Source organism: Sinohyriopsis cumingii, chromosome 1 (genome assembly GCF_028554795.1).
Source record: "Sinohyriopsis cumingii isolate HCF-2022 chromosome 1, ASM2855479v2, whole genome shotgun sequence".
Classification (NCBI taxonomy): Eukaryota; Metazoa; Mollusca; class Bivalvia; order Unionida; family Unionidae; genus Sinohyriopsis; species Sinohyriopsis cumingii.
In genome coordinates, this window is record NC_142961.1 from 109160848 (window position 1) to 109174322 (window position 13475).

The 13475-nt window shown below is 36.3% G+C and overlaps 1 protein-coding gene across 17 annotated transcripts in view; it reads left to right on the forward strand.

The window, feature by feature from the left end:
* Positions 1–2721: 2721 nt before the first annotated feature.
* The window catches only part of LOC149807575 (single-stranded DNA-binding protein 2-like), a 202057-nt gene continuing 191303 nt past the window's right edge, over positions 2722–13475 (forward strand). For all 17 annotated transcript variants that reach the window (XM_089968132.1, XM_089968104.1, XM_089968144.1 and 14 more), the window contains exons 1-2: positions 2722–2814; positions 3313–3385. In XM_089968132.1, coding sequence (XP_089824258.1) covers positions 2759–2814; positions 3313–3385 — 129 coding nt within the window. In that variant the 5' untranslated portion in view covers positions 2722–2758. The remainder of the gene's footprint in view (positions 2815–3312; positions 3386–13475) is intronic.

Genomic DNA, 13475 nt, shown 5'->3' on the forward strand with positions numbered 1-13475 from the left:
GTTGATGACTATTACATTCAGACATTTTGTTGCTGTTGTTTTGAGTTTAACGCTATACATGGCGTACGGTATATCTGGTGGAGGTAGAAAACATCTGGAAGAACCATCTCACATATCCATATTGGGTCCTCTCTCTCGAACCCACGCGGACAGAGGTGAGACGACAGTGATCGGTAAAGGCGAGCGCTTTCAACCAATCTGGGACCCCATATATTTTGTAACGTGGGTATTTTTAGAGAGCGGACATAAATGCATTTCATCCTTCACAGGAGAGTCAAAAGAGATCCTGCAGTGAAATGAAATTGTAGCCATTATCTCCCAATGACCAATTCCCTCCGTTATAAAACTGTACTCGACTCCAACTCTAATCGAAGATAATCTGAACAATAACAGAACATTTGTATTTATGCATCTGGGGCAAGAGCTCAAGTCTGGAGTAACATGCATTTCTCGAAATGTTTAGTCAAGTCGATCGGAAAATCACTCATCCATTTCGGTGAAGTCGAAAACCACTTTACAGAAAAGACCGAGGATGTTCCGATTGGAGTATAAAAAGGTTTCCTTCGGACCTGATTGGCTGAAACAAATGCCGTGTGGTGTCCGTACAAACTTCACAAGTTCAGCCCCCCCCCCCGCCTATTTAGCGGCCATGGCGCAGATTGGTGTCTGTTGGAGAAACACTTGACTGTCATTGTACATCTAAAATACATGGACGAACCTCTGGCTGGTTTAGATGAGCTTTGCCCAACAGATGAAAACATAACAGCATAACCTTCCTGTGTAATAATAATAATAATAATAATGAGAATCGATGTCTTATGAAGTCCTCAATAACCTGATTTATTGATTTATCAATAAAACTGAACTTGATTGATTTAGCGAGTATGTTTGTTTGATTTCCTTCCGTTCTTCTATATTTATTTTAGTTAGTATGTTGCTGTCTTCCTCTATTTTTTGGATAATCTATGTTTGTGCGTTAAACTATTAAAACCAACATGTTTTGTGATTATGTAGATGTGACCCACGAAACAATATTACCCATTTTTTGTGTGAGATAAATTAGACAAGACCTACAAATTTAGATAGTAAAATTTCGGACTTTGGCTTTTAGGTGAATTACGATAAATATGACTTTTTTTGTATGCGGGGCGCTCGTTAGTGAAAGTAAACAAGGGGAAGGTCATAACAAGCAATGGACAACACGACGCATATATCAAAACTGTTTAGCCTCACCCCTAAGATAATTTCTATTTTGTGACTGGAAACAGTACCATAGTCACTATTAATCTATTCTCATTTCTTTTAACGGAAAGATGTTACCGGGAACATTCTGTCAAAAGATAAACCTTCGATCTATTTATGCCGATATATATATATATATATATATATATATATATATATATATATATATATATATATATATATATATATATATATATATATATGTGTGTGTGTGTGTGTGTGTGTGTGTGTGTGTGTGTCAATAGGTACACCATTACTGAACTTGAATTTTGGATAAGATTATTATTATTATTTTAGGGTGCCATCTTCATTATATATACAGTCTGTGAATTCCTGTACAGCCTAGTAGCTATATATAATTCTTTTTTCTTCTTTTTTCGCTCTGCCATTTAACAACAGGTTCAAGGAATGTAGTAGAAAACTATTGTTCACCTATTAATGCAGCACAGTACTGACGCATTGTGAATGCATACAAATATACCCTGGTCTTAGTTGTAGATAAATAACGTGTAGGTTCAATTATCCGTCAGGTACGCCGTGTGGACAGGTTACCTTGTGATCCTTTAGCTACTGCTTTTGCTGGCATGTTAGTGTCTATGAATTGACCATTTACGTCATTAATGGAATGCTAGCTAAGTTGTGTCACGTGGTGCCGATCGATTAATCGCATCGGTCACAATGTGGCTGCTGTAGTACGAGCATCGTACAATCTGGGACATATGGTAACCTCCAAGTTCTAGTAAAAATCGCATGTATATGTGAATACATAACGTGCCAAAGGTAGTTTCAATAATAATATGTTATATGTGCTAGGTTAACTGTATTGCTGTTGTTGTTGTTGCAGTTGTTGCTTGTTTGTTTTAAGGTAAATGAAACGTTATTTAAATAAGTATCCGCAATATTTATATTTTATCAGCATATCTAAAAAGGAGAGTTAGTTCCCTTTACATTTTGCTCCTTTAGCGTGTTAAACTATTTGTAGAGAATCTCCGAAAATTCTTATCCAACAGCCATTCATATTTTTTTTTTGGTTCTTAAAGTTTGAAATGTATGACAATAATTTGTACAATCCAATGTTCTGAACAAATAATTGAAATTACGTTTTATCTGTTTTTAGCAAACAAAAAAGAAGTGAAAAATTCAGGATAAAAAGTAGTGGAGTTTGTTATTCTGCTCCAAAAGTCTGTCTTCCTACATACCAATAATGTTGTATTCTTAACTTAAATATACAGAATCTTGTATCGAGTGTATTTTCCAAAGAAATCACCTCTCAATTTATTTACAGGTTCGATCTACATGTAACAAAATAGATCGGGATAATTGGCAATGCGCCAATAAGTCTTTGTCGCTGTAACACATGATGGTTAGGGGCGGACTGTTTCAAGTTGCTCCAAGTGTATTAAAATAGCTCACCAATCAAATCGCTTCCCGGCAGGGTCTTCTCTCTGTTGCTAAGACAACAGGGTCAGTGTCGTCCTTGATGGCTTGACAGGTGCGTGACAGTTCAGCTCGCAGCATGTACGCAAAAGGGAAAGGTTCGACTGTCCCTTCTGATGCACAGGCAAGAGAAAAGTAAGTAAAGTATTTTTGATGCTGTAAATTTATTATTTAGATCCTTTATGAAATCCTGCGTGGTCTGATCTGTGTTAAGTTTACTCATCTCTTTGTTTCTGCAAACTCCCATTTTCCACCTGCGCTTAGGGGATGCCCCATTCAAATGTAGGAATAATAGCTGTTCCCGTTATTATTTGCACCCATCGATTTACATATTTCCATGTGATCGCATTTCATTCTAGATTATCATACATATGTAATCTAAGTATATAACAGTTGAATATCTTGTAAGAAATACGTTTAAATCGTGATTTTGGGTTTACTGTTATGTAAATCGTATATTTAGCAATTGGTACATGAACTACCGACTCGAGTCTAGTCCGACTCGGTGGATTGATTTTTGTACATGTAGACCAAGTGGCTATCCAAGACATGTAAATAATAATAATAATAAAAAGAACAAATAAAATCTGAGAAGTCTGCCCCATAATTGACCAACTGTTTTCTTAATTTCAGGTTAGCTTTATATGTATACGAATATTTACTACACGTCGGGGCACAGAAAAGCGCACAGACATTCTTGTCAGAAGTAAGTAAAAAAAAAAATACACCACACTTTGGGGAACAACGTGGCTCCAACATCAGGCCTTTGAAAATGCATCAGTTTAGGGTATAACAATATTGGATTGTTTTATTAAAATGCGGGATATAAACACATTAGAATATACGAGAACAAAACGCGTTTTTGTTAAATGATCTAATGTTTTTATATTCTAAGATATATTTTAAAAGGCCTGCCTTCTAAGCAAGATCAGCTGTGATTGTTAGATGCTTGGGTTACCCTGAATTTTTCTAAAGATTTCATAACTTTCTGTATATTCAAGATCATTGGGATTAGTACATACAGTAGTGATATGATATGTGTAGGCTTGAGTGTGAGCGAGGAAGTAAAGATACATGTGCATGTACTTACTGATCAATAAACTCTCTCATGGAGGCCCCCGACGGGGTTTGGGGTAAAAGGAAGGGACTCGAAACGTACAGTTTATTTTATAGTAAATAATTTAGGATGATCTGTAAAGGGACATTATCTTTCCGTATGTTAAAATATTAAGATTTAGTGAGAGCTGATGCTATTACTTGGCAGACAACAAAATTGGTTGAAATAGGCTGGCATAGCTATCCATCATGTCTGTGTTGGGATGGTCATAAAAGAATATTGTGTGGGTTCTTGGACTAAATGTCGGTCTTCTATATAGGGTTAAATGGAAGTCCTGACTACATGGTGTTTATACATTAGATACCCCCCCCCCCCAGCATGAAAGATAAAGATAAATGAAAAAATAGGTCAAAGCCTTAAAATACAAAGTCCTATTTTTATTATATAAACTCGTCTGAAAAATCCTCCTGAGGTGTATCTTGGTGCAAAAAGGTATGCACCACATAGGATCTTTATGACAGGAGACCTTGTGTCACTAACCTTTGAAATTTGTGGAGATGCAACATTTTAAAAAGATCAAAGGAAAATCGTAGTCCACAATGCACTCACTAGTAGTGCACAGTTAAATAGTCATTTTGTTTCAACAGCTTTACCACTATAAATTTGCTATCTGCACTGTACTATCGTGTTTGTTAGATCATGTACTTGGGTAACTCCTGAGAACATCAGGAAGTTTGAATAGCTGCTTAACCTGAAAAGGAATTGTCTGTTCTCGATTTTGATTTTAGTGTTCATTTGGTACTACCAGTATTTTTTATAACAAATACCCATGTTTTTGCAATCACCTTTCTCTCAGATTAATAAATTATTATTTTCAAAGTGGAAAATGCATTACACTGATGTTGTTTTAAGCTGCAACTCTGCCAAGCCTCGAATGTATTCATTGCTGACTACATTGTTTTAAAATGAACATTCATTGCCATCATAAAGTTATAACCTTAAGTGACTTTAGTCATTGTTGGTGTACTTTTCAATTATATTTTCCTGAACAAACAAAAAAAGCAAGGGAGTGGGTGGGGTGGAGTGGACAGGGCCAAGATTTGGGGCAAACTTGTGATCCCATGCTCAAGGTGAAACATTGTGGCATTCACTAGTTGCCACTTAGACGTGCTTGAGAGTTTATCGAACATGCCATGCATCCTTGAATTAAATAAAGAAAGGCTGCTTGGTGTTCACTTAATACACCATCTCTGTCACTTGGACCCCCGCCCCCATTTGCCCTGCTTGCTCTTTCCTATTCTACTGCTGACAACTCCGGTGGCTTATGTGGTTAGAGTGTCTGCTTTGGATGTGGGAGGTCGCTGGTTCAATCCCCCAGCCGAGTCATACCAAAAACTTGCAAAAATGGTCCAAGCAGCTGCCTCGGTTAGTGCTTAGCATTAAGAGGTTAGTGTTAGGACTAGTTGGCCTGTTGTCAGGATAATTTGACTGGGTGGGACATGATGCTACATGTCTCTGACATGAAGCCCCAGTGCTAGGCTGTCACTATAAACTGCCACAATGAAGACATCACAGTGATATGACTGGAAATTGTTAAAGCTAATTTAAAAGTCTGAATCACGCACGCACATTTTACTGTATATGATGCCTACTTTTAAAAAATACCATATATGTGTGAAACAGAACTATTACTATTATTCTGGGCTTAATTATCATTTACTGAATATGAGGGTAGCTAATCACCACATTTTATTTCCTCAATCCAACCCCTTTCCATTGCTTGACCATATTTACCTTATATGCTTGCTTATAAGTCTATTCAATCTGCAAACATGATAGACCCCATCTGCCATCCTGTAATGCACTGACAGATCAGGGTTGATGTGTGCTCTGCTGACTGCTTCTAGCAAACTGCATGGACCCAGATCTGCCAGTGCATTATGTGATGGCAGGTCTAGTTCTGTGTATTTTGCTGTTGGAAATATACGGTATATATTCAGCTAGAGACATGAGCCCAGATCAGATGTTGCATAATGAGGCAGCAGGAGCTATGCAGTTCCTGTGAATTGCAATCATAGGTAGAACCAACAGGACAACACCTCCCCCCTGTAAATCATAAAGAAACTTTATTTTACTCTTATTCAAAGACATTCGGACCAATAAGAAGGCTACATTTATGTATTTAAAGATTTACCGATTTAGAGGAACTGTTGTTACACAAAATGCAGACCTGCCAACCCTTACAATTTTTGCCCCAAGTCTTAAGGAAATGACTCTTAAAATATAGACTTGAGAAATAAAAGCACGTTATGGAAAAACGATTCTTTGTGTTACTGGCTTGTCTATGCTTGATTCAGATCTGGGTTTCAAATTAAATTTACTGGACTGCTCCAGTGGCGTAGTGGTAAGAGAGTCCGCCTCGGATGCGGGAGGTCGTGGGTTTGATCCCAGCCGAATCATACAAAAGACTTACAGAAATGGTACTAACAGCTGCCTTGCTTGCTGCTGAACATTAAGAAGTTAGTGTTAGGACTGGTTGGCCTGGTGTCAGGATAATGTGACTGGGTGGGACATTATGCTAAATGTCTATGGCATGATGCCCCAGTGCTAGTTGTCATTGTAAACTATCACACTGCATATATCGTAGCTATTTGACTGAAAAACTGTTAGAGCTACATTAAAAACCCAAAACACACACACACACACACACAATTCACTGGAGTTGGTTAGGGAACCAGACCAGCTTTACAGGGGTACCATAGATGCTTTAAACTGCACATATTTTGTGACTCATAACATCTGCATGATGAAGCTCTTAGTTATTTATTTAAAAAATGGTGTTCACAAAGTGATATTTTTCAGAATGAAAGGGACAATAAACCTCTTAAAAAGTTTTAATTGTACAGAAAAACAAAAGGGAATATTCAGATTCTTGGAGGAAAGAAAGCAACAAGGACAACATTGTGTTGATTTGAATATGGCACATGGTGGGAAAGATGATTGCCATCACCACAGGCCATGTGAATTTTTGTTTTTAACGGATTACATCAAGCAGAGGTATAGCATCAAGTCATTGAGCTCAGTATTTTTCGGAACTGCAGTTTGTGAAAGTGTACTGGAGGTAAATAAGGTTCAAATTAACTTTACAAATTTGTTGGCCTAGTTGCACTTAAGTTTACTGGCGCTGCATCAGTCTTATACTTTTGGAATTTTAAATGCACATTTTCCAGCTTGACAGTAGTGGTAATTTATACATTGTTACACCTTACCGAAAACTGAAAAGTCAACGTTACTGAGTTGGTCTTGTTTGGGTCGGCGGGTCTGAAAATGTTGACATAAAACTTTACTTGTCTTTCACTAAAATATTGCGACCAAACAGAATGCTGCCTTTGAACATTAAGAACAAGATTTACATACCTGGAATAACGTTTAATACTTCAAATCATGAGTACAGTTTTGTGATGGCTCTGTTTAATTGGTGAGCATTTTAACCGATTTAGTCTGTGCAATTGGGACTTGACTGCATACCATGCAAAAGGTATGTGGTAAATCCTCCTTAATATATGAATACATTTCAGTTTGATTTCCCATAGTCAATATTTCACTCGCTCCCGGAGGCATGCCCAGTTTTAACTGTATTAAGCATGCTCCTGTGCGATGTAGAATCTGGCCAATTAAGAAAAGGTGGCTGTTGAATACAGCTTCATTTCCTTTGATACTTTATAGAGACTGTAAAATGTAGTTTTATTTTTTGGACAAGTAATTTAATATGGCTGCTTTGACAGGTGTAATGTAAATAGGGTTGATTTTACTGTACTGTTGTGCATCCCATCTTGAATCTGTGTGATTTCTCCAGAGCTTAATCCCTGTTGTGATTATTAACTGTGTCAATTTTGGCTCTTACATGGATGAGGCTTTTTTTTTTTACCTTTATTTGCCAGGGCTAGTTTTCAGCCAATCATGGCTGGTTATTTTTATCAAAGAGTAGCTGTTATCTGAATCTCGAAGACCATCTTGTACCATGAGTTTTGTGGCTTGTATAGATGGCTTGAATGTGTTTGAAATTAAGAACTCTTCAGTTTGATAACATATTGAACACTTTGAATGCAAAACAACATGACTGATTTCTCTGTGTTAACATCAATAAACAATGTGTCATATGTCATCTGACATAAGCAATATACTTTACAGTATACATGGATATATATATTTTATCAACCAATCAGATGAAGTCTTATATCTTCACATTTGAAGATTTAGCAGTGTGGATGAAGAGCATGAATGTGTGCTGAACGATTTGATTCACTTTCAGATTTTTGAAAGTTGCATTTCCATTGGCTAATTCAAAGGTCACCAGAACATGACCCATAAACGTTTGATAGCGGAGATCTGATTTGAATCAGATTGGGGTGCAATATAAGCAATTTAATTTGCACCATCTATAAAATACATGGTTAGTGGAACAAAGACATCGCCTGAAATGAACAATGTTCTTGTTATTAGCGTTAAGTGTACTGGTCATAGATGAGAAGAGCTTATGATCCATTGTAAGTTGTTATCACTACTTCGTCTGGGAATTGAAACATTATTGTCTACTTGGTCGTAAATAAAAACAGTGCTGCTCGCACTTCCAATCTAGCCGAATCAGTGGCCATCTTCAAATATTTCTTAAACTACTCCTTCTGAAAGAATGGTCATGTGAACTTGGGGTTTTCAGTTAAAAACTTCATTCAATATTTATTTGGTTAAAATGAAAATGGTGCCTATCTGACACCCATTATGGCCACCACTGGAGCCATCTTAAAAAATCTTATTGCCACTCCTTCTATGTGGATTATAAAAAGCTACGTCCCATTTTCATTGAAAGACTAACTACTTGGTTTTGATTTGACGTCCAATATGGCCAACTTGAAACTCTTATTATGGCTACTGCTCATGAATGGATGGTCACACAAGCTTTTTGGCGTAATTCCTCCTAAAATCCTTGGATTGCGATCAAATGTTATGGGCAAATTCATATTGTCTACCTGACCTCACTTAAAATGCTATTGCCCAAAGATCCAATATAGCTTCATCTTGATAATCTTTTTTGTTGCTATTGGATGTTCATATCAACATGGGGCTCATTTTAAATGATTTTACGATGTCTGATTGAACTTTAATGAAAGGGGCATACTTGAAAATTCAACATTGCCACATTGTGGTCATCGTGAAAATCTTGTTATTCCTAAATGCAAATAATGTTGCTCTGACATCCAGTATGGCCACTATGTCAGTCATCTTAAAAATCTTACTGCTATTTCTCCTGAATCGATGGTCATATCAACATGGGCATTTCCTTTTCATGGAGGTGTTTGCTAAGACAGGTTTCATTGTACTAGGCATGAACATTTCACATATGCAACCAACGCTGGCTTTTGTATTCAGCATTATCGATATTGGTCTTGTACAGGCTGGATCTGACACATCTGGGTGTGTTAAGAGTAATTGATAAAACATACAAAATAGACCTTGATATGTCAGCACATTATACGGTAGTAGAGCTGGGTCAGTGTTGTTTGGACCTGAACTTGAGTAAATATGGTAGTCTATAGGATTTTAGTGAGTGGGTCTAAGCTGATGGATACATGATTCATAATCAAACCTGTGGGTAACAAATGCTCAAGGGGATATACAAAAGCAGTCATTGTAACCAAGTGGTCTTTATATACAGGTAAGAGTTATGTAAGTGTGCTTTACCAGAAATGATAAAAAAATACAAAATAAAGGAGAAAATAAATGAAAATCAAGTCTTTTGAAGTGGAAGTGTCTGATGCAGATAAGGAATAAAATGGACATTTTGACCCCAAGGAGGGTCTGTCCCTTTACACACCGGGGTTGGAAAAAGTAGTTAACTTTTCAGGATCAAGATTTGAATCAACATGAGAGAAAAAATTCTGTATTTTCTTTATTGGTTGGTATAAAATTCTTGATAGGCAATAGAAAATGATACTTTATAGGCAATAGAAAATTCTACTTCATAGGCAATAGAAAATCATACTTCATAGGCAGTAGAAAATTATACTTGCCCATCACAATTTTAAACTTATCTTGGGCTGCCAAGTGGTATATATTTGTGCAGTAAATGAAGGTCCATAGGACTGAAAAGTTGTAGTTATTGGTCACTTTAGCAGTGACCATGGTATAGTGGCAAACTATATACATGAAGTTTTTAGGGGACTGAAGTTGGGGCTCTTCATGACCTGTTAATTGCTTTATTCAGGAAGCTGGGTCAGATTTGAGTGTACATGTTTTACAGATGCAGCATACATACAAATGTTTGAAATAGTAGAATGTAGCTTGTCTTTAAGGGCACAGTTTTAGCATGTATTCAGCGTCTCAAGAAACTTCTTCCTGTTTACTTGCAGTGTACAACAAAACTTGGTTCTTAAGGTGTTTTGTTAAAAAAATGTCGTATGCTAAATATTTCCATAATTAATGAAAAAGGAATAAACACAGCCACATCCTGTTTGTTAAAATGAACTCTCATTGTGTTGCCTTTCCCAGCTGCCGATCTAGATATGCCATTGTATAAAGAACCAGCAGATCAGGGTCGTGTATATTTATTAATCCAAATCTTGATGTGGAGTATATTTGCCTTGTGAAGGTGTTAAGATGTTTTGAGTTCACCTGACTGTGAGGCCTAGTGAACTTATGGCAGTGACGTATTAGACATCGTATATGGGCCGCATGCAGAGTTATTTCCGGCAGCATGTAACAACACCAGGAATTAGTAAAATAATAATACAAATTGTTTGTCTTCACAGCCAGCCAGTTTTAATCAAAATTTGATTGTTGCATTGCTTACTTCTCATTTTTAACATTTCAACTGGGTATCGTTTATGTTAGCAGCTTTCGTTGTATGATAAAGTTTCATTGGTGCGGCCTGTGGGCCATTGTACTGGACAGAATGTGACCCTTGTGGTGGTTCGAGTTTGAGACCCTTGGTTTATGGCATGGCATTCTATCAGATAATATTTTATTTTTATTTTTACCTCAGTGGAGGCCCTTTTTATTAAACCGAGGTTGAGAAAACTTGGAATATTGCTTCATATCATCTGTATCTTCGTTTCAATACACACAGGATCTATGCATAATAATGAGTTGATCTAGTACCTGATTGGTGGAGGTTAAGAACACAGTTGCATCATTGAGATCTCAGATCAGTTCAGTTATGATCAAGAATCGTGTATATTAATGAGGTACTCTTGCATCTGATTGGCAGATCTAGTTATCACTGTGGAATCTTTATTTGTGATTTGATCTTTACGAAAAATGTAATATATAATTGTATCAAGATCTCCGTAAAGATGGATAATGGGTGAGATGCATGGTAATTGGGTGATCTTGCATCGGATTTGCTGGGATTGTGAAATTACTATATGCCATGTTTCTCATCAGGTCTTTGACCAAAATTTGGTATGGAAGCCTTTTTTTTTAAGATTTCAGAAGACTTGGGTTATAACCAAGATTGGCACACCTCGATGATGCAAAGTTGTGCCTGATTGACTGAGCATGTGAACTCGCTCAAGCCCACAATTCTGTTAAGATCTTGATAAAATTTGGCATGTAAGCTTATGTCTTAAAAGATGTGTCAGATCAATTATGAACATCTGTGCATATGACTGACATGGTCTAGCAGTTTGTGGGTTTGAGTCTTGGTCTCATCCAATGTGGGCAAGTGAGAAAGCTTGCCAGTAGCTTCCTGTGGGTGGTGGTTTTTACTAGGATTTTCCTTAAGTTTTTCTTTCAGTCATAGATAGACTGCAAAATTTGGAAAACAGGGGAGGGGAGTGGCATGTGGGAACGGGGCTGTTTATTGACTTAATCCTTGTTTTACAGTTGTTCGTTATTCTGTTTAAATAACATTTATTTTCAACAACCATCATGTGTGCGCGTAAAAAATCTGTCTTATGACACTGCCACTGCTTTTTGTTTTCTTGACGAGTCTGGTTCCCGGAGTGGTGTTAATATTATCCTGTTAGTCCACAGAGCAGGGAACTAGACTAATTGTTGATACACCACCAAACAAGATTCCTTTTCTTCAAAAACACACTACATTTATTTCATGAGATGATTATCTGCATTAAAACTCAATTTTTGTATTGCTCAGTTAATACAATAATTAAGTCGTGAATTAATAATTTGGAATTAATAATGAAACTTCTTATCCTTGAGGCTGTCTCTAAGTACCAGTTCAAGAATTCTCTGAAACTCGCTTGCCCACAATGGTCCATATCTGTGAAATCAAACTCTATTTTACGAAGTAATCGTTTTACTTGGCTGACTTGTTATCTTTGATCACAGTTAGGGAAAGAGTTGGTTAATTTAAGGTAGTTTTTGTTACATACACAATAACATCTTAAGTGTTTGATTGATCAAATGAAGTGAGTTCTCCCGAAATACGACCGGGGCCACTAGATTTTAAGTTTGTAGGATTTTCGTGCCTTTTAATTTTATTTTATTCCACCTACTTTATTCGATTCAAAAGACATAACTAACGTGATAATACAAAGGAGGCCAGCTTTTAATTCAGTGCAGCAATGCAACAAATACTTCGGAAGTCATCAAAACATGGTCGACACTTAATTAGGTTCTCAAAGCAGCGCTTCTGTACATAGCTGTTACGGTAGATTGACTCATTTTATGTCTATTTACAAGAGGACACATTGAATTTATGACAATAACACTTAAAAGGAACTAAATGATAGAACTAGAACACAAATTTTAATTGATAAAAAATTATTAATTTGTATTTATTTATTAAAGTACTGCCTCTACTCGACATATGACATTTTCATTGATCAAAATTTCCTTACATATTGTTAATTGCAGTGTACTAAGAATGTCGCTTGGAGAAAAAAAATGTAAAATATTGTATGACCTATTTTTAAATTTGATATTTCATTGTGTTGATTAAAAATTTCCAGGTCCTATCTATCGTTTTCGACGATAAAACGAGCAATTCATCAAAGTTTCCGTTACCAATTTTGATCACGATTTTCTTCAAGTTGAACAAATAGGGATCAATTTTTGGGGATTTTCTAAAAAATGGGATCCACAGCAGCTGACCCTGCGTTATAAGCGAGTTCACGAGTTATCAACAAAGTGGTATATATATATATATATATATATATAGGGCTATCATATGCCGAAAATGGCACAAAATGTTGCAGAGCTTTATTTTGGATCGGAGTTTGATCAGACAGGGCTCTACAACAAGCTGACTGAAGAACAGAATGTGCCCTTGAGAGATTTCAGCTTCCCCCCGTAGGTAACAACATAATATTGCACCCAACTTGGAGAAGGTAAAATAAAAATGGGATGTTTTAAGTAATTTTTGTATTAAAAAAAAGCAGTTCTTTGCACCTTGAAAATCATATGTCAATAATTGAAGTTAAAAGAATTATATGTATGTATATATATATATATATATATATATATATATATATATATATATATATATATATATATATATATATATATAAAGCACATGTAGACAAGTACATCGATTTATAGATTGGAAAATAGGTTACAATGCAGATATAGTTAAAAGAGCAAAGACAGATAAACTGGGTGACTGAATGGTCTAGGGTATTTGTGTTTACAGATCAACAAAATAAGATCACTGTCCCTGTGTGTTCAATTCTCTAGTTCAGCCAGTGTTGGTATGTGAGAAAGCTTGCCATTAGGTTTCTGT